General features: G+C 46.4%; 1 protein-coding gene and 1 long non-coding RNA gene across 4 annotated transcripts; one reads left to right on the top strand and one right to left on the bottom strand.

Annotated features, from left to right (window-relative positions):
• Positions 1-735: 735 nt before the first annotated feature.
• LOC114867621 (uncharacterized) lies at positions 736-5,222 on the top strand. The gene is made up of 3 exons (XR_003787906.3): positions 736-982; positions 4,621-4,737; positions 4,830-5,222. It is a non-coding gene; the product is annotated as an uncharacterized LOC114867621 (long non-coding RNA).
• On the bottom strand, positions 2,082-15,337 carry slc6a4a (solute carrier family 6 member 4a). Of its 3 annotated transcripts, XM_029170455.3 has the most exons (15): positions 12,745-12,932; positions 10,092-11,014; positions 8,932-9,066; positions 8,309-8,531; positions 6,968-7,106; positions 6,561-6,695; positions 6,366-6,469; positions 6,161-6,288; positions 5,953-6,065; positions 5,320-5,451; positions 4,860-4,959; positions 4,645-4,745; positions 4,358-4,525; positions 3,455-3,570; positions 2,082-3,329 (listed from the first exon to the last, which is right to left on the bottom strand). In XM_029170455.3, exons 2-14 carry the CDS (start codon positions 10,558-10,560, stop codon positions 3,496-3,498), a joined length of 2,022 nt encoding a protein of 673 aa, XP_029026288.1. In that variant the 5' UTR covers positions 10,561-11,014; positions 12,745-12,932; the 3' UTR covers positions 2,082-3,329; positions 3,455-3,495. The 3 variants fall into 3 exon arrangements, with proteins under 3 accessions (XP_029026288.1, XP_055369935.1, XP_029026287.1); XM_055513960.1 differs by lacking the exon at positions 12,745-12,932 and adding an exon at positions 15,259-15,337 and having other exon boundaries at positions 2,082-3,570; XM_029170454.3 differs by having other exon boundaries at positions 2,082-3,570.
• Positions 15,338-16,384: the final 1,047 nt, after the last annotated feature.

Here is a 16,384-nt window from a genome sequence, read left to right as displayed (position 1 = left end):
ATCTCCTTACCTGTAATGATAAGACAACGGACCCTCAGTGTATCCTGGCAACAATTATATGAATTAAGGAGCCAGGAGAAATGAGCAATGGAGAAAAGACAGAGAAAGTGAAAGTGCATGTGTGTCACAGAGAGAAGAGGGCCTACTCTGCAGAGATAAGGTGGTATTCTCCCTTCGTGCAAAATGAGTTCATTAGGGGGGTGAGAGACAGCCACTGCAGGGAATCAAGGTTTCTGTGTGATAACGGGCAGGAGCCACAGACAGAGGGGGAAAAAAGGGTTTAATTTCCTGTCTCTCAGAGGCAGCCACAGTATCAGGAGATCAGATGAGAAGTTGGGTAGAAGGAAAAAGGTGAGACAGGGAGAGGACAGACAGAAGAAGTTAGAAAGGTAAATGTCAGGATTTGTCTGTGAGAAAAAGGAGAGTGACCCTCCGGATTGCTCTCAAAATTATTTATATCCAGAGCTGAGAAGAAACTGACAGAAAGGGAGTTGAAAGATATGTCAAACTCGACAGGAACGTGGAAAGTCAAAGTGATTGCTGCAATGAAGTGGGAGAGGTATAGTATCGTGCAACAAATGAGATCCCATGAGGATCTCTCCAAACGACAGCAATCACAGAAAATCTCGGACCAGAATCATACATAGAAATACAGAGTCCAGGTGGCCGCAAATTAATAAAAGAAAGAAAAAAGAGGAGTTGGAGAGGGAGATGAAATGAGCTGGAGGTTTTGATAGACACCTGATAGAGAAGCTGGCAGGCGCAGCAGATGACAGGTACGGCAGAGGCGGAGGGATACGGCAGAGGCGGAGGGATACGCCGGCTGCGCTGCGCTGTTTAATATAGATCTGCTGCGATAAGGCAAAACAAAGCAGACAGGATGCGTCCATCAGGCAGGGGGAAGGAGTTCAGAGGAAATTGCCACAATAAAGTACACACTCGCACGCTGACACACAACTGGATGCAGGGGTACAGTACAGAGGTGAGATTAAATTAATAAAAAAAACAGCTTCAAAGTTAGTTTTAAATCTGATAGGTGCTGCCTTAGCATACACTGGAATAATAACAGGCCTCTTTGCTGCCTGTGGTTAAACATCTGTTGCACACTGGCTTTCACTGACAAACATCCTCTCAACAGCGTTCATTCCGCATGTTTTGTCTCGACGTCCGCGTCCGTGTGTCCACATTTGAACGTCACACGAGTCGCCGGGGCCGCTGATTGCAGAGTTCAGTTGCAGGAAATAATCACTGGTGACAAGGCGCCGTTGTGTTGCGAGCACTGTACACACAAGACGCACGCGGGCCGAGAGACGAACGGTGATGGTGTGCGCGAGCGGGGCGGGCGGCGCAGCTCAGTCGACGTGGGAATCAGTTGACAGCGTGAACATGACTTTTCATTAATGAGTTTGCTGTAACATCGCAGATGTCGCCTGTTTCACGGGAGCCGCCGTGCGTCAAATGTGAGACGTCGCCTCGTTACGCAGTCGAAGAGGAGGCCTAGAATTAGATAATAGAATTGTTACTCTCTTTAACGCAGTGACAGCGAACGGACTCACGCGACGACCTCGCGAGCGGCCGACCAATCAGAGCTCTGCTACCTGGACGAGGACCCGCAGTAATTAGTCCCCCTGATCTGGTTGTTTGGTAATGGAACGTGTCAGCTACGGTAGATCCTGTTGCAGATCGTTCATCACAACAGTGTCTGTATTAGTGGGAAAACATTGGAAAGGTGAGTCATGTCCCGCAGCGGTTGTGTTATGCAGCACGGTCCTAGTCAATGAATCAGGAATCAGGCAGTAGAAAATACACAGCTCAAAGAGAGAAGCAGTGCATCTCAAAGAGGTGCCTCTGACAGCAAGACGACAGCCTGTCGCAAACATATATTTATTCACTGAGTTACAGTTAATATTTGATTTTACCATTGTGTTCCATCTCTATTTGAGGACCTGGCAAATGAGAACAAGGTCATAGTTCACGCACATTGTGCAGGTTCATGCATCCAAATGGTCGTGCTTGTGTGGTGTAGTATTGTGGTGTAAATATTATTATAAAAAAGTCAATATTAAATTGTTAATGAGGACTGAGGCATGATATTTATTTCCATATATCTTTATTATTCCCCATTTATTTATAGTTCACTCTATACAGGTGTATTTCTCAATACAGCCATTTGACATATATAGATCTTACATAAGCGTGAGAGGTACATGGGAAAGCGAGAGGCAGGAGGGAATTTACATCCTTCATTAGATAATTTGGCAGTTAACAAGACCACAGTTCACATTACACACACACATGCACGCAGGCACACACACACTCACACACACACTCACACATTTGAAGCACAGGACACGCACTTGTGACAGCATGCACACACCAAAGGGGCTGAACGCGTCCGATCCTCACACGTTCACACGCCCATGGAGGGAGGAGACGGGGGCTCACGAGAGATAACACCGACACCAGACGGAGCAGCAAACACACACGTGGATGTACGGCACTCGCGCGCAACACGGACGCACTCGCGCAGGTTTTTGGTAGAAAGTAAAGAGGAGCAACGTGGATTTGTAAAGACGGGACGTGGATGATGTTATTAGCTCTGATCCATATTTGGTTTCTATCGCTGATGACACGACGACACGGTGCTGAATGTCACTGAGGTTAAAGGGCCATCAGCACAGTGCATGTATGAGGACGGCCACCGTGACACACTCCATCCAATAAATACGCCTCCTATATTGCGGTTATTGTCTGAACACACACGGTCGCTTGTCCGTGAGCCGTTTTCCTACTTTTTTGATGCACACGCACACACGCACACACACACACACACACACACACACGCCACTACCAGTGCTTCACAGTGTAGGGAAGTCATTGCAAAACCATTGTTACTCCAACGTGTCGTCAAATAAGCACAGGTTGACAGTGAACATAACATGGCTACAATACAGTTAAGTACTTAATAAAAGATATTTAAAGATATGGACAGAACATATCATTTATTTGGCTTTGGTAACAAATGTAAAAATATACCTGATTTCTGCTACATATTACAATGCATAACTTAACAGCATGGAATGAACTGTCCGGCCTTTTGCAACTGATTTCAATATGAAGTATTTCCAGTTTGACTGCGTGGTACAAACACAGACTGGGTCCTTGTTTGTATTATTATATAAAATACTTCTTAACTATATAACCTGAAGGAAAGTTTGGTCCTCAAATTACTTCGGTGATAAATGTTGAACATAAACTGGGCCCTGGGTTTGAGAGTGATGCCAGAGGACTCTACTGCATCCTGGCTCCAGCTGACTCCGCTTCTATTTCTAGAGATCGGTGTGTGAAAGGTAAACAAGGAGAAGACGGGGGAAAAGAGGCAGAACGGTGAAAGTTGCAGTAGCCTCTGGTCCTGTAGTTTTGCAGTGTGTCCAGAGGAAGGAGCTCTACATACTGGAGCTACAGTGGAGTTCCTGCATCTGGGTCCGGCTTCGGTCAGATGGCGTTGGTGACGATGAAGTCTCTGTGGTTTTCACTGCTGGGCTCTGGAGTGATGCTTTTTAACAAACGCTGTTCAGAAGAGAGGAAACCAAAGCAGCATGAATCCAGATGTCATTTATGTGAAAAAATGGCCGTCACCCTTGTTACCGGAAACATACAGCAACAACAGTCGCCACAGCTTTAGCAAATTAAAGAGACTAACGCTACACGTGACGGACACAGCTGCCGTCCGGCTACACACACACACACGCACACACACGGTCATCATCGCTGTCTTTTCACGCTCACGTAGGCACAAAAACACGACTCCCGTGTGTTGACAGCGTGCGTCAGGGTCTTTGTGTGCGCTGGCAGCAGGGTCAATACTGGACCGCAGCCAAAGACACTCTGTCTACCAGCCTCTTTGATGTCAGACCGCTGCTGTCAACTCTTACACAAAGACGCAGCAGTGATGATCATCACATGATCTACTTTGTTCTTATTTATTAGGATATGTAAGTTACATACACATCTACAAACTGAATGACTTGTCTATGTTTGTTATATGGTTGTTCTGATACTAGAGTGCTGTTGAGGAGTGCCAACAAACAAGCAACACAGGTGCTGCAGGATTTTGATAAGGGCCTGTAAATGAGTGGGATCATAAAGTACAGTAGGGCCTAGGTTTGTTTGATCGTGATCTCCAGCCACGTGTTCACTGCAGAGGGTCAATTGTGACAGTGTATTGAAAGGAAGTAAACAGAAATCTTCCGGTGAAAGAACAAAGGTCAATAGATGGTACAAGTATGAATGAAAGGAGGAAGGAAGGAGGAATTGCACCAAAAGTAAGATCAAATGGGCAAATAATGTACAGTACCTGTTTGAATGTACCCTTGGCATTGAGCAGGTGGTAGGCCATGTAAGCAGGGACACAGATGAACGAGGACACACCGATGCAGTAGCCCAAGATGGTGGTCCATGGCGGATAATGGTAGTCGAACAACTTGACATCCGGAGGAAAGGCCAGGAAACTGATGATGATGAACTGGAAGCAGGGATAAAAAGAGAGCTTCAGGAATCAAACATCTGGACAAACCGTTCTAGCCGCTGCATTAAGCTTGTTCTCCCATCTGACACAAGGAGGTTCGAGGAGGTGAGCCTGACCAGCAGGAAGCAGGGGCAGATGGCCACCCAGCAGACCCTCCAGAAACACCCCGGGTAGAAACCAAGCATGATCTGGACGTCATTACAGAAGCGGTTGGTACCTGCAACACACGGACATATGCAGAACTCAACCCAGTGGATTAAACTCGATTATGGATGATTAAAGTGGCATTTTGTCGCTACAGCTACTGGAACTGTTACAACCTCCAACTCACCATAGAACCAGGAAACAGCGATGACTTCAAGCAGGACGACGGTAATGACTGCGGGGCCCGTGGCGTACTCCTCGAACAGCTTCACCACAAACGCCCCTCCCTGCAGCACAACACGCTTGGAATGACTCCTGTGCACAAGGCCTCGTGTCCAAAGCCTGACTCCACCAAAGAGACTAATATGTTGTGAGTGCTGAATGGAGCAGTCACTTCCTTACTATAATGAGGGCTGGAGATAAAGAGATTACGTGAGCTGCTCTAATCTGATTTCAGAAAACGCTTACCTGCCATCCAGCATACTACTATAAATAAAGCAAAATATGCCTTGACAACAATAAGAACTTTAAAGGAACTATAAGCATTAAATAAAGTGGATAATCAGGTGGAATAATTTACTAAACAAAATATATTATTGCATGTACTGTACTTAGTGAACTTCACATATACAGTATGGATAACTTACATATGTGAGTGTGGACAGAGCCCCGAGGTAGCAGACACACACCAGGCCAAAGACAAACCACTCTCGCCTTTTCACCAGGATGTGAGGGAACTCGTCTAGCATCGCCGTGATGACCCCCTCCAACCCCGCGAACTGGAGAGAGGAGGATGAAAAGAAGACGCGGTGTGAAAAGCCGGACCGGCTTCAGCAGTTCATGCTCCAAATGGAACCACACTAAATCTGACGGTCCTTCATGAGCTGTTAGAGACTGACAAAAACATTAAGCTGATCCCGTCTGAATCCAAGTGCGCTGACACATTCTGCAGTAATATCCTCAGTCATAATATCAAGGAGCATAGCAGCTGATTCCACGCTGATTATCAGCGTATGATAAGAGCCTCACAGGCCTCTCCAGCTGGCCGCCGCCGAGCAGATTATGGCTTATGGAGACAACATCGCCACACAATAGTGATATGAATGTCCTATCACGGTGTTTTTGACAGTTGTCCAAAATGGAAAAGAACAAGGCGAAGATGAAAACAGTATTTCTAGGCATGAGAGACGTGGAACGGACAGTGATGGGTTACAAGCAGGAGGAGCAGACAGGAGAACCTGCAAACAGAGCACTGGTCAGTGGTTGACTTTCCTACTAACCGTGCTGTCCAGCCCCAGCATGATGATCATGAGGAAGAAGATGATGGCGAAGAAGGTGGCGGCAGGCATGTTTGCTATGGCTTCTGCATAAATAATGAACAGCAGACTTGGACCTGGAGGGAAAACAGAGAAGCAGCTAAAAACAGATCTGACAGCAACAATACACAGAACGGTCTACATTCACATCAGGAACCATTGCTTTTCCTACCAGCATCCTTGGCCACAGCATCCACATCCTGCTGTCTCATCTCGGCCATGTATCCCAACACAGTGAATATGACGAAGCCAGACAGGAAGCTGGTCAGACAGTTCACAGAACTGGTGACCAACGCATCTCTGGTAAGAACAGGGAGCAAAGGTAGGTATTAAACACGTATGAGCCAAGTTTAAAGCTTTGTGATCTCAATTCTCACTTGTAGCAGTTGTTGTGGAAGGGGTTGTAGCTCGCAAAGGCAAGGAGGACGCCAAAGCCTGGACCCAGAGAGAAGAAGATCTGAGCTGCTGCATCAATCCACACCTGCAGAGCGGATGCGTGTTAAAGTAAAGGATGTGCATTCAGAGGAAAGAAGAACAGAGCAAACGTAATGTAACAGCGACGCACGACTTACTGTAGTGCTGAGCAGCTTTTCCCAGTCAGGCTTGAGATAGAAGACGACGCCCCTCCAGGCCCCTGGCAGAGTGGCCCCGCGGACCAGTAGGACCAGCAGGACCAGGTAGGGGAAGGTGGCAGTCACCCAAACCACCTGATGGAAGGAAGGAAAGTAAGAAAAAGTCAACTCAGGTCTTCACTTCTCCACCTCAGGATGGGTTATCAAAGGTTGAACCACAAACTGTTTAACCTTAGGACTTCTTTTCTAAACAGCTTCAACCCGTGATGATGAGTTACAATAAAGATGACAAGTTGATGGGAGAACAACTGCTGTTTTCTCTGCCCCTCTGCCTCCATCAATCCATCCATCCATCCACCCCCTCTAACTGACACCCCCATCAGCCGTGCAGGCGCCCCTTCAGTTACCTTTCCAGACGTCTTGACTCCCTTCCAGATGCTGAAGTAGACAATGGTGAAGATGAAGAGCAGGCAGAGGGCCAGCTGCCAGCTGACAGAGCCCAGCTGGTGCAGACCCGGGGAGAGGTGGACCTGCAGCACCTGGCGACTGGACAGAACAGGCGAGTGAGAGTCGCTTGGATGGAGATCCGGAGTCAGAATGTAAGCAGCAACGGGGGACTGGTGAGAAAATGGAGGACGTCAAGGAGGACGACAGGAAATAGAGCAAGTCATGTGAATCAAGGGGAGACAGTAGGGGAAAGAATAACAGGAGGGGAAAGGGAGAATAATAGGAGGGGAAGGGGCATAACAAAGTGTGAAAAACAAGTGGAGAGATCTTGGGTTGTGAAATCTGGAAAGCAAACGATAAAGATGTGATAAACAGAGGAAAAAACAGGGGAGATGGAAAAGGGTGAGATACGGTACAAAGCAGAGGTGAAAAACAGGACTGTAAAGAAGGAAGGGGAGAGAAAGAGAAAACGTAGGACGAATGGTCTCACTGTCAATCAGCCCAGAGGCCAGATATGAAAACACTAAGTGAACTGCTCAGAAAGTTCAAATATGACAGAACCAGGCAACAAACTTGAAGGGAAGGAGTAAAATCAGCGAGGTCAACGTCCAGTCAAAGGTTGGACACGGAGACGAGAAACACTGACATGATTTATGTTCAAAACAGGAAGTTCTGGCGCCAGACTCCATTGAGTCATTTGTTGCCTTTAAACCTGTCCCACTATGGATAAAGCCCGAATCCGTCTCCACACAAACACAGACGAGAGACCAGCTGATAAGACCAAGGAGCAACAAGGAAACGAGGGAAGTTAATCCAACGGAGCTCAGGTTTTAACTCGCAGGAGAAAAAACCTCAGGAAAAATAAAAGGCTCCATTTAATAGTGTTTTATTAACAGTTGGGGCAGATGTTGGTCTTTGGGGGAAATAACAGACATAATGATGTCTTTCTTAATGGCCCCAAACAGTTGAGGGAACATGTGTAAAATATCCATGAACACAATCTGGTTGTTGCTTCCAAATATCTGCACATTAACAACATTTTTATCACAGTAAATCACTTTTTAGGATTTTATGTCTATTTTGACTTCAGGTGTTTATTTTTGTGCCATCCTCTGTTTCTACGCATCACTGATCCCATCAGTTCTCCTTCTGAAACGCCTCTGTAATAACTTCCTGCTCTGTCTTGGGCATCAGAGGTGTAAGTGGATTTCGCTCCTAAACACCACCAGCAGCAGCAGCTGTAACTGCTCCCTGCGGCTCATCCACCCTGATGCCTCCACCTACGACTTACATGCACTTACGTATAGAACTCCTCGGCGGGGGAGGTGGACGAGTTGGACCAGGACACGTTGTGGTCGCTGGACATGTAGCGGTGGCAGTTGGGCGTGTTCCAGCTGTTGGTGCAGGTGGTCCAGGGCAGGGTGGGTCGGAAGGAGGCCAGCAGGTAGTACAGGGCCCAGGCCATGATGGTGTTGTAGTAGAAGGCGATGTAGAGGGCTATGATGCAGATGGCGAAGCCGATCCCTGCAAGAGTCCCAACATCAGTCGGCCTCGGGAATCGGCGTTGCGTTTAAGGTAATGTGAGGTGCGTTTGGGGAAGTGGGTGACATTTCCAAACAACAGCAATTTACATCCTATCAAATTTCTAAGCATCTGGCATTTGGCATGGAAATGTGACAATTTCCATAACAGAGTCACTGGATGTACAAGAAACTAGAGGCTGCACTGAGGGGGCATGGAGGTTAAACCATCTGTCCCTCACACTCAGCCGTGTGCTTTGTGTTCTCTGCCCCTCCACTTTACTTTTCTGGTGATAAGCAGCTGTTGTAATGCTTCCTTCTCATTGCGTCTCCTTTTGTGCCAGCTATTGGTTTTAACACAATCCCCTCCATCTGCTGTTCTCCCCGGGAGCCGCAGCCGTTACCTTTGAAGATGGGGCAGATGTGCTTCCAGATGGAGATGCAGCCGCTGCGGTGGAACTGGCCGAGCGCCAGCTCCATGTAGAAGAGGGGCACGCCCCCGAACACGGCCATCAGCAGGTAGGGCAGCAGAAAGGCGCCTGAGCGGACAGACGAGGAGAAAGGTGGGAAGGAACGTAAAAATGAAGAGCAGTCAATACGTGGAAAAAGAAAGAGTTGTAGGAAAATGGTAAAAAGTCAATTACTCTACACTCCTGGGAAGTTCTACTGGTCCCACTGGGCCCAATCAACATAAAACATTACAACACACTCTCCAAAAACCATTAAATATCATAAGTGCCTTATATTTTACATAACCCCGGCCCCTTCAAAAGCAACAGCCCATGATTTTCCACTTCATCACTGCATTTAATGTGCTCTGTGGAAACACACAGTGAGAGGGTCACTCCACAATGACGGACGAGCAGAGCTGCAGCGCTGGCTCTGCTACCGCTACCGCTACGCTGAGTTAGACCAGAGCACAAACGCGCTGGAAGCAGGAATAAAAGACCAAACTCCCAGGACCGGGAGCGGCAGACAGGTCTCACCCGTCCGGGCTGATGTGCAGATTACACATCTGTGTTTCCCTCCTCCTATCTGAGCATCACCTATGTGCATGTGTGCACGTGGGCACGTGGGCTGGCGCACACACACACACATACACACACACACACACACACACACACACACACACACACACACACACACGCGTCTCTTTGTGACATAAAAGCAAAGATAAGGGTTGATTGAGCAGCTGCCTGGGAGACAGGTTATTAAGCGAGGGCGCAGAGACTGAAGGCGTTCTCATAAAAATCACAATTAATACTGTTGCCTCTATCAAGTGCCTCCCAGTCCCCATCTCCAGCTCGCTGCGTGAGACACACACGGCACAGGAAATTGCAAAGATTTTATTATTGCAAATTCAATAAAAGTTGAAAGGAGGGTGTTTACTTCTAGGTGAGGGGAGCACAAACCACCCGCATGGACTTTAAAAGCATGTTTACCTTTTTATGCCTTAGATTTTTGCAGAACATATGTTTGCTACTATAGATGCTCCCCCCCCCCCCCCAAAAAAAAAAAACAAAAACCTGCCTCTGCTGTAACTCTCTCGCTCCGCTTTCCTCACCTCCTCCGTTCTGGTAGCAGATGTAGGGGAAGCGCCAGACGTTCCCCAGGTCCACGGCGTAGCCGATCACCGACAGCAGGAAGTCCATCTTCTTGCTCCAGGTTTCTCGAGGCCTCTCCAGGCTGGTTTGCTGGACCACCAGAGTCCTGAGGCCTCCGTGTGGCGCCGGCCCGGTGCCACCTCCAGGCGCCGAGGCCGAGCCCCCGGACGAAGCTGCCGTCCCCGGCCCCTCCCTCGGGCTCTGAGGGGTGGACGTGGTGAAGCCGTTTGATACACGCTGGCCAGAACCGGAGGTCAGGCTCTTGGGTCCCCTCTCAGCGACTCCATCAGGCAGCACCAATCGACCATTTTCCTGCTGTGTCCCCTCCTCTTCTCCCCCCACCTCCTCCTTCCCTTGTTCCCTATCGCCCTCATTCTCTTCCTTGTCCATTGTCAAAGTGCTCGTCATCATCATATCTGCCGTCTCCATTGGGTTTGGTCGGTGTGGGTCTTGGTGAGGCAGTTAGGGGTGGAGAGAGGTTCTCAGCGATGAAGACGGGAATGTGGCACTGCTGTCTGATATGGTGCCCATCAGGGGAACAGAGCGATTAGGAGAGTGACGGAATGGCTCAGCGGTTGTGTGGCGCGAACTGGACGACCAGGACTTGTGCGTGTTTGACAGGCGGCGGAGAAACCAAACAGGCAAAAGAGCTAAAATGTGAGAATGAAGCTACGATGAGGGCAGCTGTGTGTAAACGGAGGCGCCATGGAGTGAGCAGAGGAGCTTCGTGGAACAGGAGGCGCCGGGAGCGGGCGATCAGGGCAGACAGAGGGTCTATGGAGGGAGAGATGAGCTCTATCTGGACGTGGCCGCTAGACAAGTGAAGGGAATCATGGGTGTTTCCCGCGTGCAGCTTCCTCTTGATCCTCGACGATGGGGCGAACTGCAACACACGGAGATGACACACAGTTAAGGTTCCGGGAGTTCTGCACAGTAGCTTTACACCCGCGTGCGGTGGAACCTGTTGAAAACATCTGTGTAAATATCGGGGACAGACGCTCCGGGGACTGTGCTGGGACATGCTCACTCACTTACCTCCTCTTCCTCGTTTCACGCCGTCCCCTCACTTGCGTAACCTGTTTCAGCGCTTATCTGATTAAAGGTCGGTAACGGCACAGACATTAGGGAGTTTACACGGCAGCATTTCACAGGCAGGTCACACAAGAAGCAGTTAAAAAAAAAGAAGCAGAATAATACCCAGAAAAGGCACGTTTGAATGTAATCATCCTGTTCTTATTATTACACACACAGCACATGAAACGCCTCAGCCTCCAGTCGTACGCGTGAGCATCATAACTTTTGATTTCTATGGTACCTTCAGCAATCTCACATCTGATAAGAACATACCACATTTGATACTAATCATGACGCACAACCTCCTGTCCGCATGTTTTCACATTCAATGATGCGTTTGATTATTAGTATTATTGTTGTTTTTCGACCGTCATGTTTTGTGCTGGGGAAAAAAATCACTTAGATTCAACATTGTTGAGTTCAGAGACTAAACCATGAAGCACAACTACTAAATTTTTAGCTACAGTACATTTAATTTACCTAATGAACTCACGATTATTTATTATTTAAGCAACAGATAAGAAAATTACAAAGTTTTAGATCAGATTGTTGCAGTTAGTAATATTTGCTAAATTCCCAAATATGACTTTCTTACATTTTAATAGATCCATACATGTGTCAAACCTAGAGAGACATTTAAATGTGGAGTCCATTGTTTACAGCATTAGCTAAATTAGTAATGAATGCCAGAATGTAGGAAGACTCAATTTACATGGAATGTCATTACCTTAATTAAGAACAAGTGTCTAGCAGTTTTCCACGGAAAGGCATCCACAACATGTGACGACCACACAACTAAGACTCTGTCATGTCCGCAGACCAACAAACATCCTTTCTCTCCTCTATACACACTTTTACTTCCTGATGAAAATAATCTTCATCCCAATGATGACTTTAGCTTCAGGCTGAACCCTGTGACGGAGGTGCAGTGTGATGGCTTAGAAAGTAGAACTTCTAGAACTAGAGCTAGTGTGAAAACCAAAGATTTCTATTAGACTGTTGGAAACCTGAAAGAAACGTGATGATGGAGTAAGATATTTATTCACTGTGAATGGATGCTCCGCTGAACAGATTACTGCCTTTCACCATGCACAAACTGTATCTGTCCAACTGTCTTGCAACAGAAAAAACATTGGTAAACAGCTTGATGAAATAGAAAAACAAAAACATCTTATACAAAAGGCAAATATAAGTTCTGTTGCGTACAAACAACTGGAATTCATAATTATACATATGTAAAATCCTAATAATGGTTATTACAGGATATAAAAGTGGATTTTTATTTTTTTCTGGGAGGAAAGAGAGCAAAACAATAACGCCACAAGATTTTTGTTAAGACGGACGGAAGGACATGAGAGAAACATAGTAACAAGCTGTTACAAGACAAATCAAATGAAGAATGCAGATACTCCTTCAAACCCACTCTTATCTTCTGCAATCGTCCTAAACTTTAGACGAATAATCCGTTACCTCGACTTGAGGCGACACCAAAGTCAAGACGCCAGTAGCATTTAATACCAACGCACATGCATACGTTACCTTTGCAGGAGGTAAAAGCAAGTAGAAACTGCCGCAAGTAAAACAAACGAGCAGCGGCCGCAACTTGGGCCGAAAACTTAAAGAATCCCGGGGAATTGGACGAACTTGCCGGAGGAACAACATGCACTAGCACATCAGGACTCTGCGTTTGCCCATTGAGCTTTCAGACCTCTCTCCTCTCTCTCTCTCCCTCCCTCGCCCTCCCCCGTTGTCCCTCTCTCTCACCGACTTGCAAGCAGGCGCGCACGCTTGCACACATGAGACGCACACGTACAGTACGGCGGCGCAGATGGATGCACGCAGATGCTGGACAAACACTGAGCATGCACGGGCTTGTGCGCCCACAGCCGCGCTTTGATATGGTAATAAGACAAATAGTGAACTGCAGCACGACTTCGGACCAGTTTGATGATAGCAGGCGTTATTGAAGCATGTGAGTGGACGCAAACACACGCTGGAGTAGCTGTGTGGCAACGTGGGGCTACCTCAGGTTTTAGCCGTCTGACCCCTGCTGATAATCTGTGGGTCTTTTTCTAATCCTTTTAAACAGTAGTTCCTTTTCAGAGTGGCTTTACAATGTTTCTAATAATATTCAAGGCACTTGAAAGTGAAACACTGACTTTCTTTGCTCGATTTACAAAACGTTGTCGCCACAACACAGAGTTGGTGGCACGGTCAGAGTTAACGCTGGTGTTAGGCGTCTTTGGCTCTAAACGGCCCCGGGTTATTTTTGCAAACCTAAGTACAGTATTATATAGTATATATAATCACACTGCAGAGAAAAGGTTCACAGCTCTGTGTTGCATTCGGACCTTCAGGCAGACGCAAGGCTCACAAACACTTTCACACGCGTATCCATGTTGCGTAAACTACATCTGCAATCACATGCTTGACCCAACGCAATCCTTACTGTAATTTATGAAAGGCTGCGTGAGTAATTAAACCATATTTCATAGTGGAATTTCAGAGACCCCCATCATGAACTGTGTATCAACTCGTGAAGGTTTTGCCTCTGAAAGCCCCACGATTCCCTAAAGGCCGCCTGCTCAGTGTATCTTTTACAGTGAAACACGTCGAAGCCGTGGGCTCCGTGCCAGCGTTTGTAACCAAGCCGTTTTTAAAACAAAGACCAACACCCTGTAGTCTGCAGCATAGATGTCTGGAAGGGAGGAGTAAAAAAAATGTGCTTATCACAGTCTGCGTTGGCGAACCTTGGGGGGTTTCCTGAATAATGTTTGGACTCTTGACAGCAGTGGACTTTCAGCACTATTAGCCAACTTTCCTTCACTTCATTAAATTGTAATCTGTGTGAAAAAATGCAAAAAACCCTTATACAGGTAAGTGAAAGTTAACAAAAAATAAATAATCTAATTAACTATTGGGCTGCTCTCTGATAGACAGGAAGACACTGTTTGAATATCTTGTAATGGCATGCTGCATATAGGTTAGTGATGTACAGTATTGTAGCAAATATCCACAAAAGTGCATTAAACATAAAGATCTGGTTTTAAAATAAACACAGACAAGTATTCAAGATCACCACTTCATGGTGCATGAAGATTTCTCATTGTGGCTGCTACAGTGTGTGACCACTGCATCCCACCTTAGAGTCTGACTATCTTATCTATAAATTACTTATGCTCTTGAAGTGGTTGTAGACCAGGAGCCAAAGATTCAGCCCATAGAGCATCAAGTAAGGAGTTATTGCTGATCGGAGTCCGCTGATGACGGGTTGGTGATTTCTATCATGGTTAACTGTACGTGCACTTTAAAGGAAGTCTGACACTGAGAACCTCCTGGCACAGGTTTCACAGCAGCGTTTTTTGTTCAGCGGTCGACTAGACATTAGCTAAGCTAATGCATTAAACGTCAACATACTTCTTTACGCAAGACTGGATTAAAGTTCTTAAAAAGCAAGTCAGGCAACGACTAACGTTGACAGTGCCAAGGGTACATGAAAAGGCAAGAATGAAACCTGCCTCTGCTGCCAGGTGATGTCGAAACAGATCTGGCATCATGCTGCAAACGAATGGCCCTCACTGTGATTTACACCATCATTCATACGGAAGAAGCAGCACTTCTCAGGTGCAGTGCAAAGGGTCCTGACATCACAGTCTCTGAACAGCACTTTATCCAAGTCACATTTTCTCCCAAAAGAATTTTTAAGTGGATTGTGTTGTGTTAATTACCATTCACCATTATTTACTCACACACTGTACTACTACTATGAAGGAAGGCACATAGATCTAGTCCGTAACTGCTACAGTTTGACCAATAACCAGGTAAATGGCCAAAAGGTTAAATAAGGTTCACACCAAATCTGAAAACAAGAACTGGCACTTTGTGTCACCGCTCTGTAGTTATAAATATCCTGTGTACTACAAATGTACGTGTCCTACACAGATGCTATCAGCACAGATTGAAAGTCCAGAACTGACTGGAACAGTAATTGTAAACGATGAAGCTGCTGCTAATGAAATTACTTGTGGTAACAGACAGGCGGTGGGATCTTACCTTGATATTTTTAGCAGGACAGCGTGTGTTGTCCATGGGGCGGCTGGTCATCTAGTGTCCAACACGTCGCCTATCAACACAGACTAAACCCAATCACACAAATCACACATGCCTGGGCTTACAGCAGGCCGTATTCTGCCCGGCTGGGCTAAAGACACACACACACACACACACACACACACACACACACACACACACACACACACACACACACACACACACACACACACTGAGCTTTAGCAAAGGATCCTTGCCCCTAATCCACAGACTCCTTGATGCATATTTATAAGAGGGCCAGTCAGACATAAGTGCTTTAAATTAGTTGTAAATGTAAAAACAATATTTATTGAATATATATTGTAACGTCAGTTTGAATGTGTGATGGAGATTTTATATAACTAACCCGTTTAGAGGAACCTGCAACCCTTTGGGCCAGAAGGCACCGTGCCAGGAACAGTAGTAGTCAGTCTACTTAACCTCCATTGTGTAAACAAGGGCACCCTGGATACAGACACTGTTCACATTAAGGGGAAGTGTTTCACTTAGAGCATCCAGCCTCTGCCTGGCCACCGAAGCCCCCCCCGTTCACAAGGGTTGGCTCTTAGCATTGATCATGTGGTGGGTGAACAGAATGGGCTCACATCCAACAAGGTGGCATGAAAATAAGCTGCTGTTCACCTTGGTGAGGTGCAGGAGGTGCTGGTTCGCACACACTCAAAAGCAACGGCAACAAATAATAATTAGATTAACAGCATTTACACCATCCATACAGGTTGTATGACTTCTTAATGTCTTTACCCGAGAGCTGACACCTAAGTGGGAATGTTCATTACATACAGTCTGAAAGCATTGTAGTAGAAGGTTGTGGCAGTAAAATTGGAGAACCATGTTAAAGTCTGTTAAAGTGATACTATGAGGTAAAACAAATGAAATAAGCAAGTTTCCACATACAGTAGCAGGATAAACAATGTGCTGACATAATATTTCACAACCATTAATTACTGTAAGATGATGAAGACAAAATGATTAATGTGAACTTCTACCTTTTCACATGTAGCAGCTGCCTCATAGCATCCTCTGTCCTGATTAGCTCTCGAGCTCTATGAAAGATAATTTATCAGAAACC

Source organism: Betta splendens, chromosome 13, assembly GCF_900634795.4.
Source record: "Betta splendens chromosome 13, fBetSpl5.4, whole genome shotgun sequence".
In the NCBI taxonomy this organism is placed as follows: Eukaryota; Metazoa; Chordata; class Actinopteri; order Anabantiformes; family Osphronemidae; genus Betta; species Betta splendens.
The sequence above is the reverse complement of the archived record's forward strand: the minus strand, read 5'-3'. Positions and strand labels throughout refer to the sequence as shown.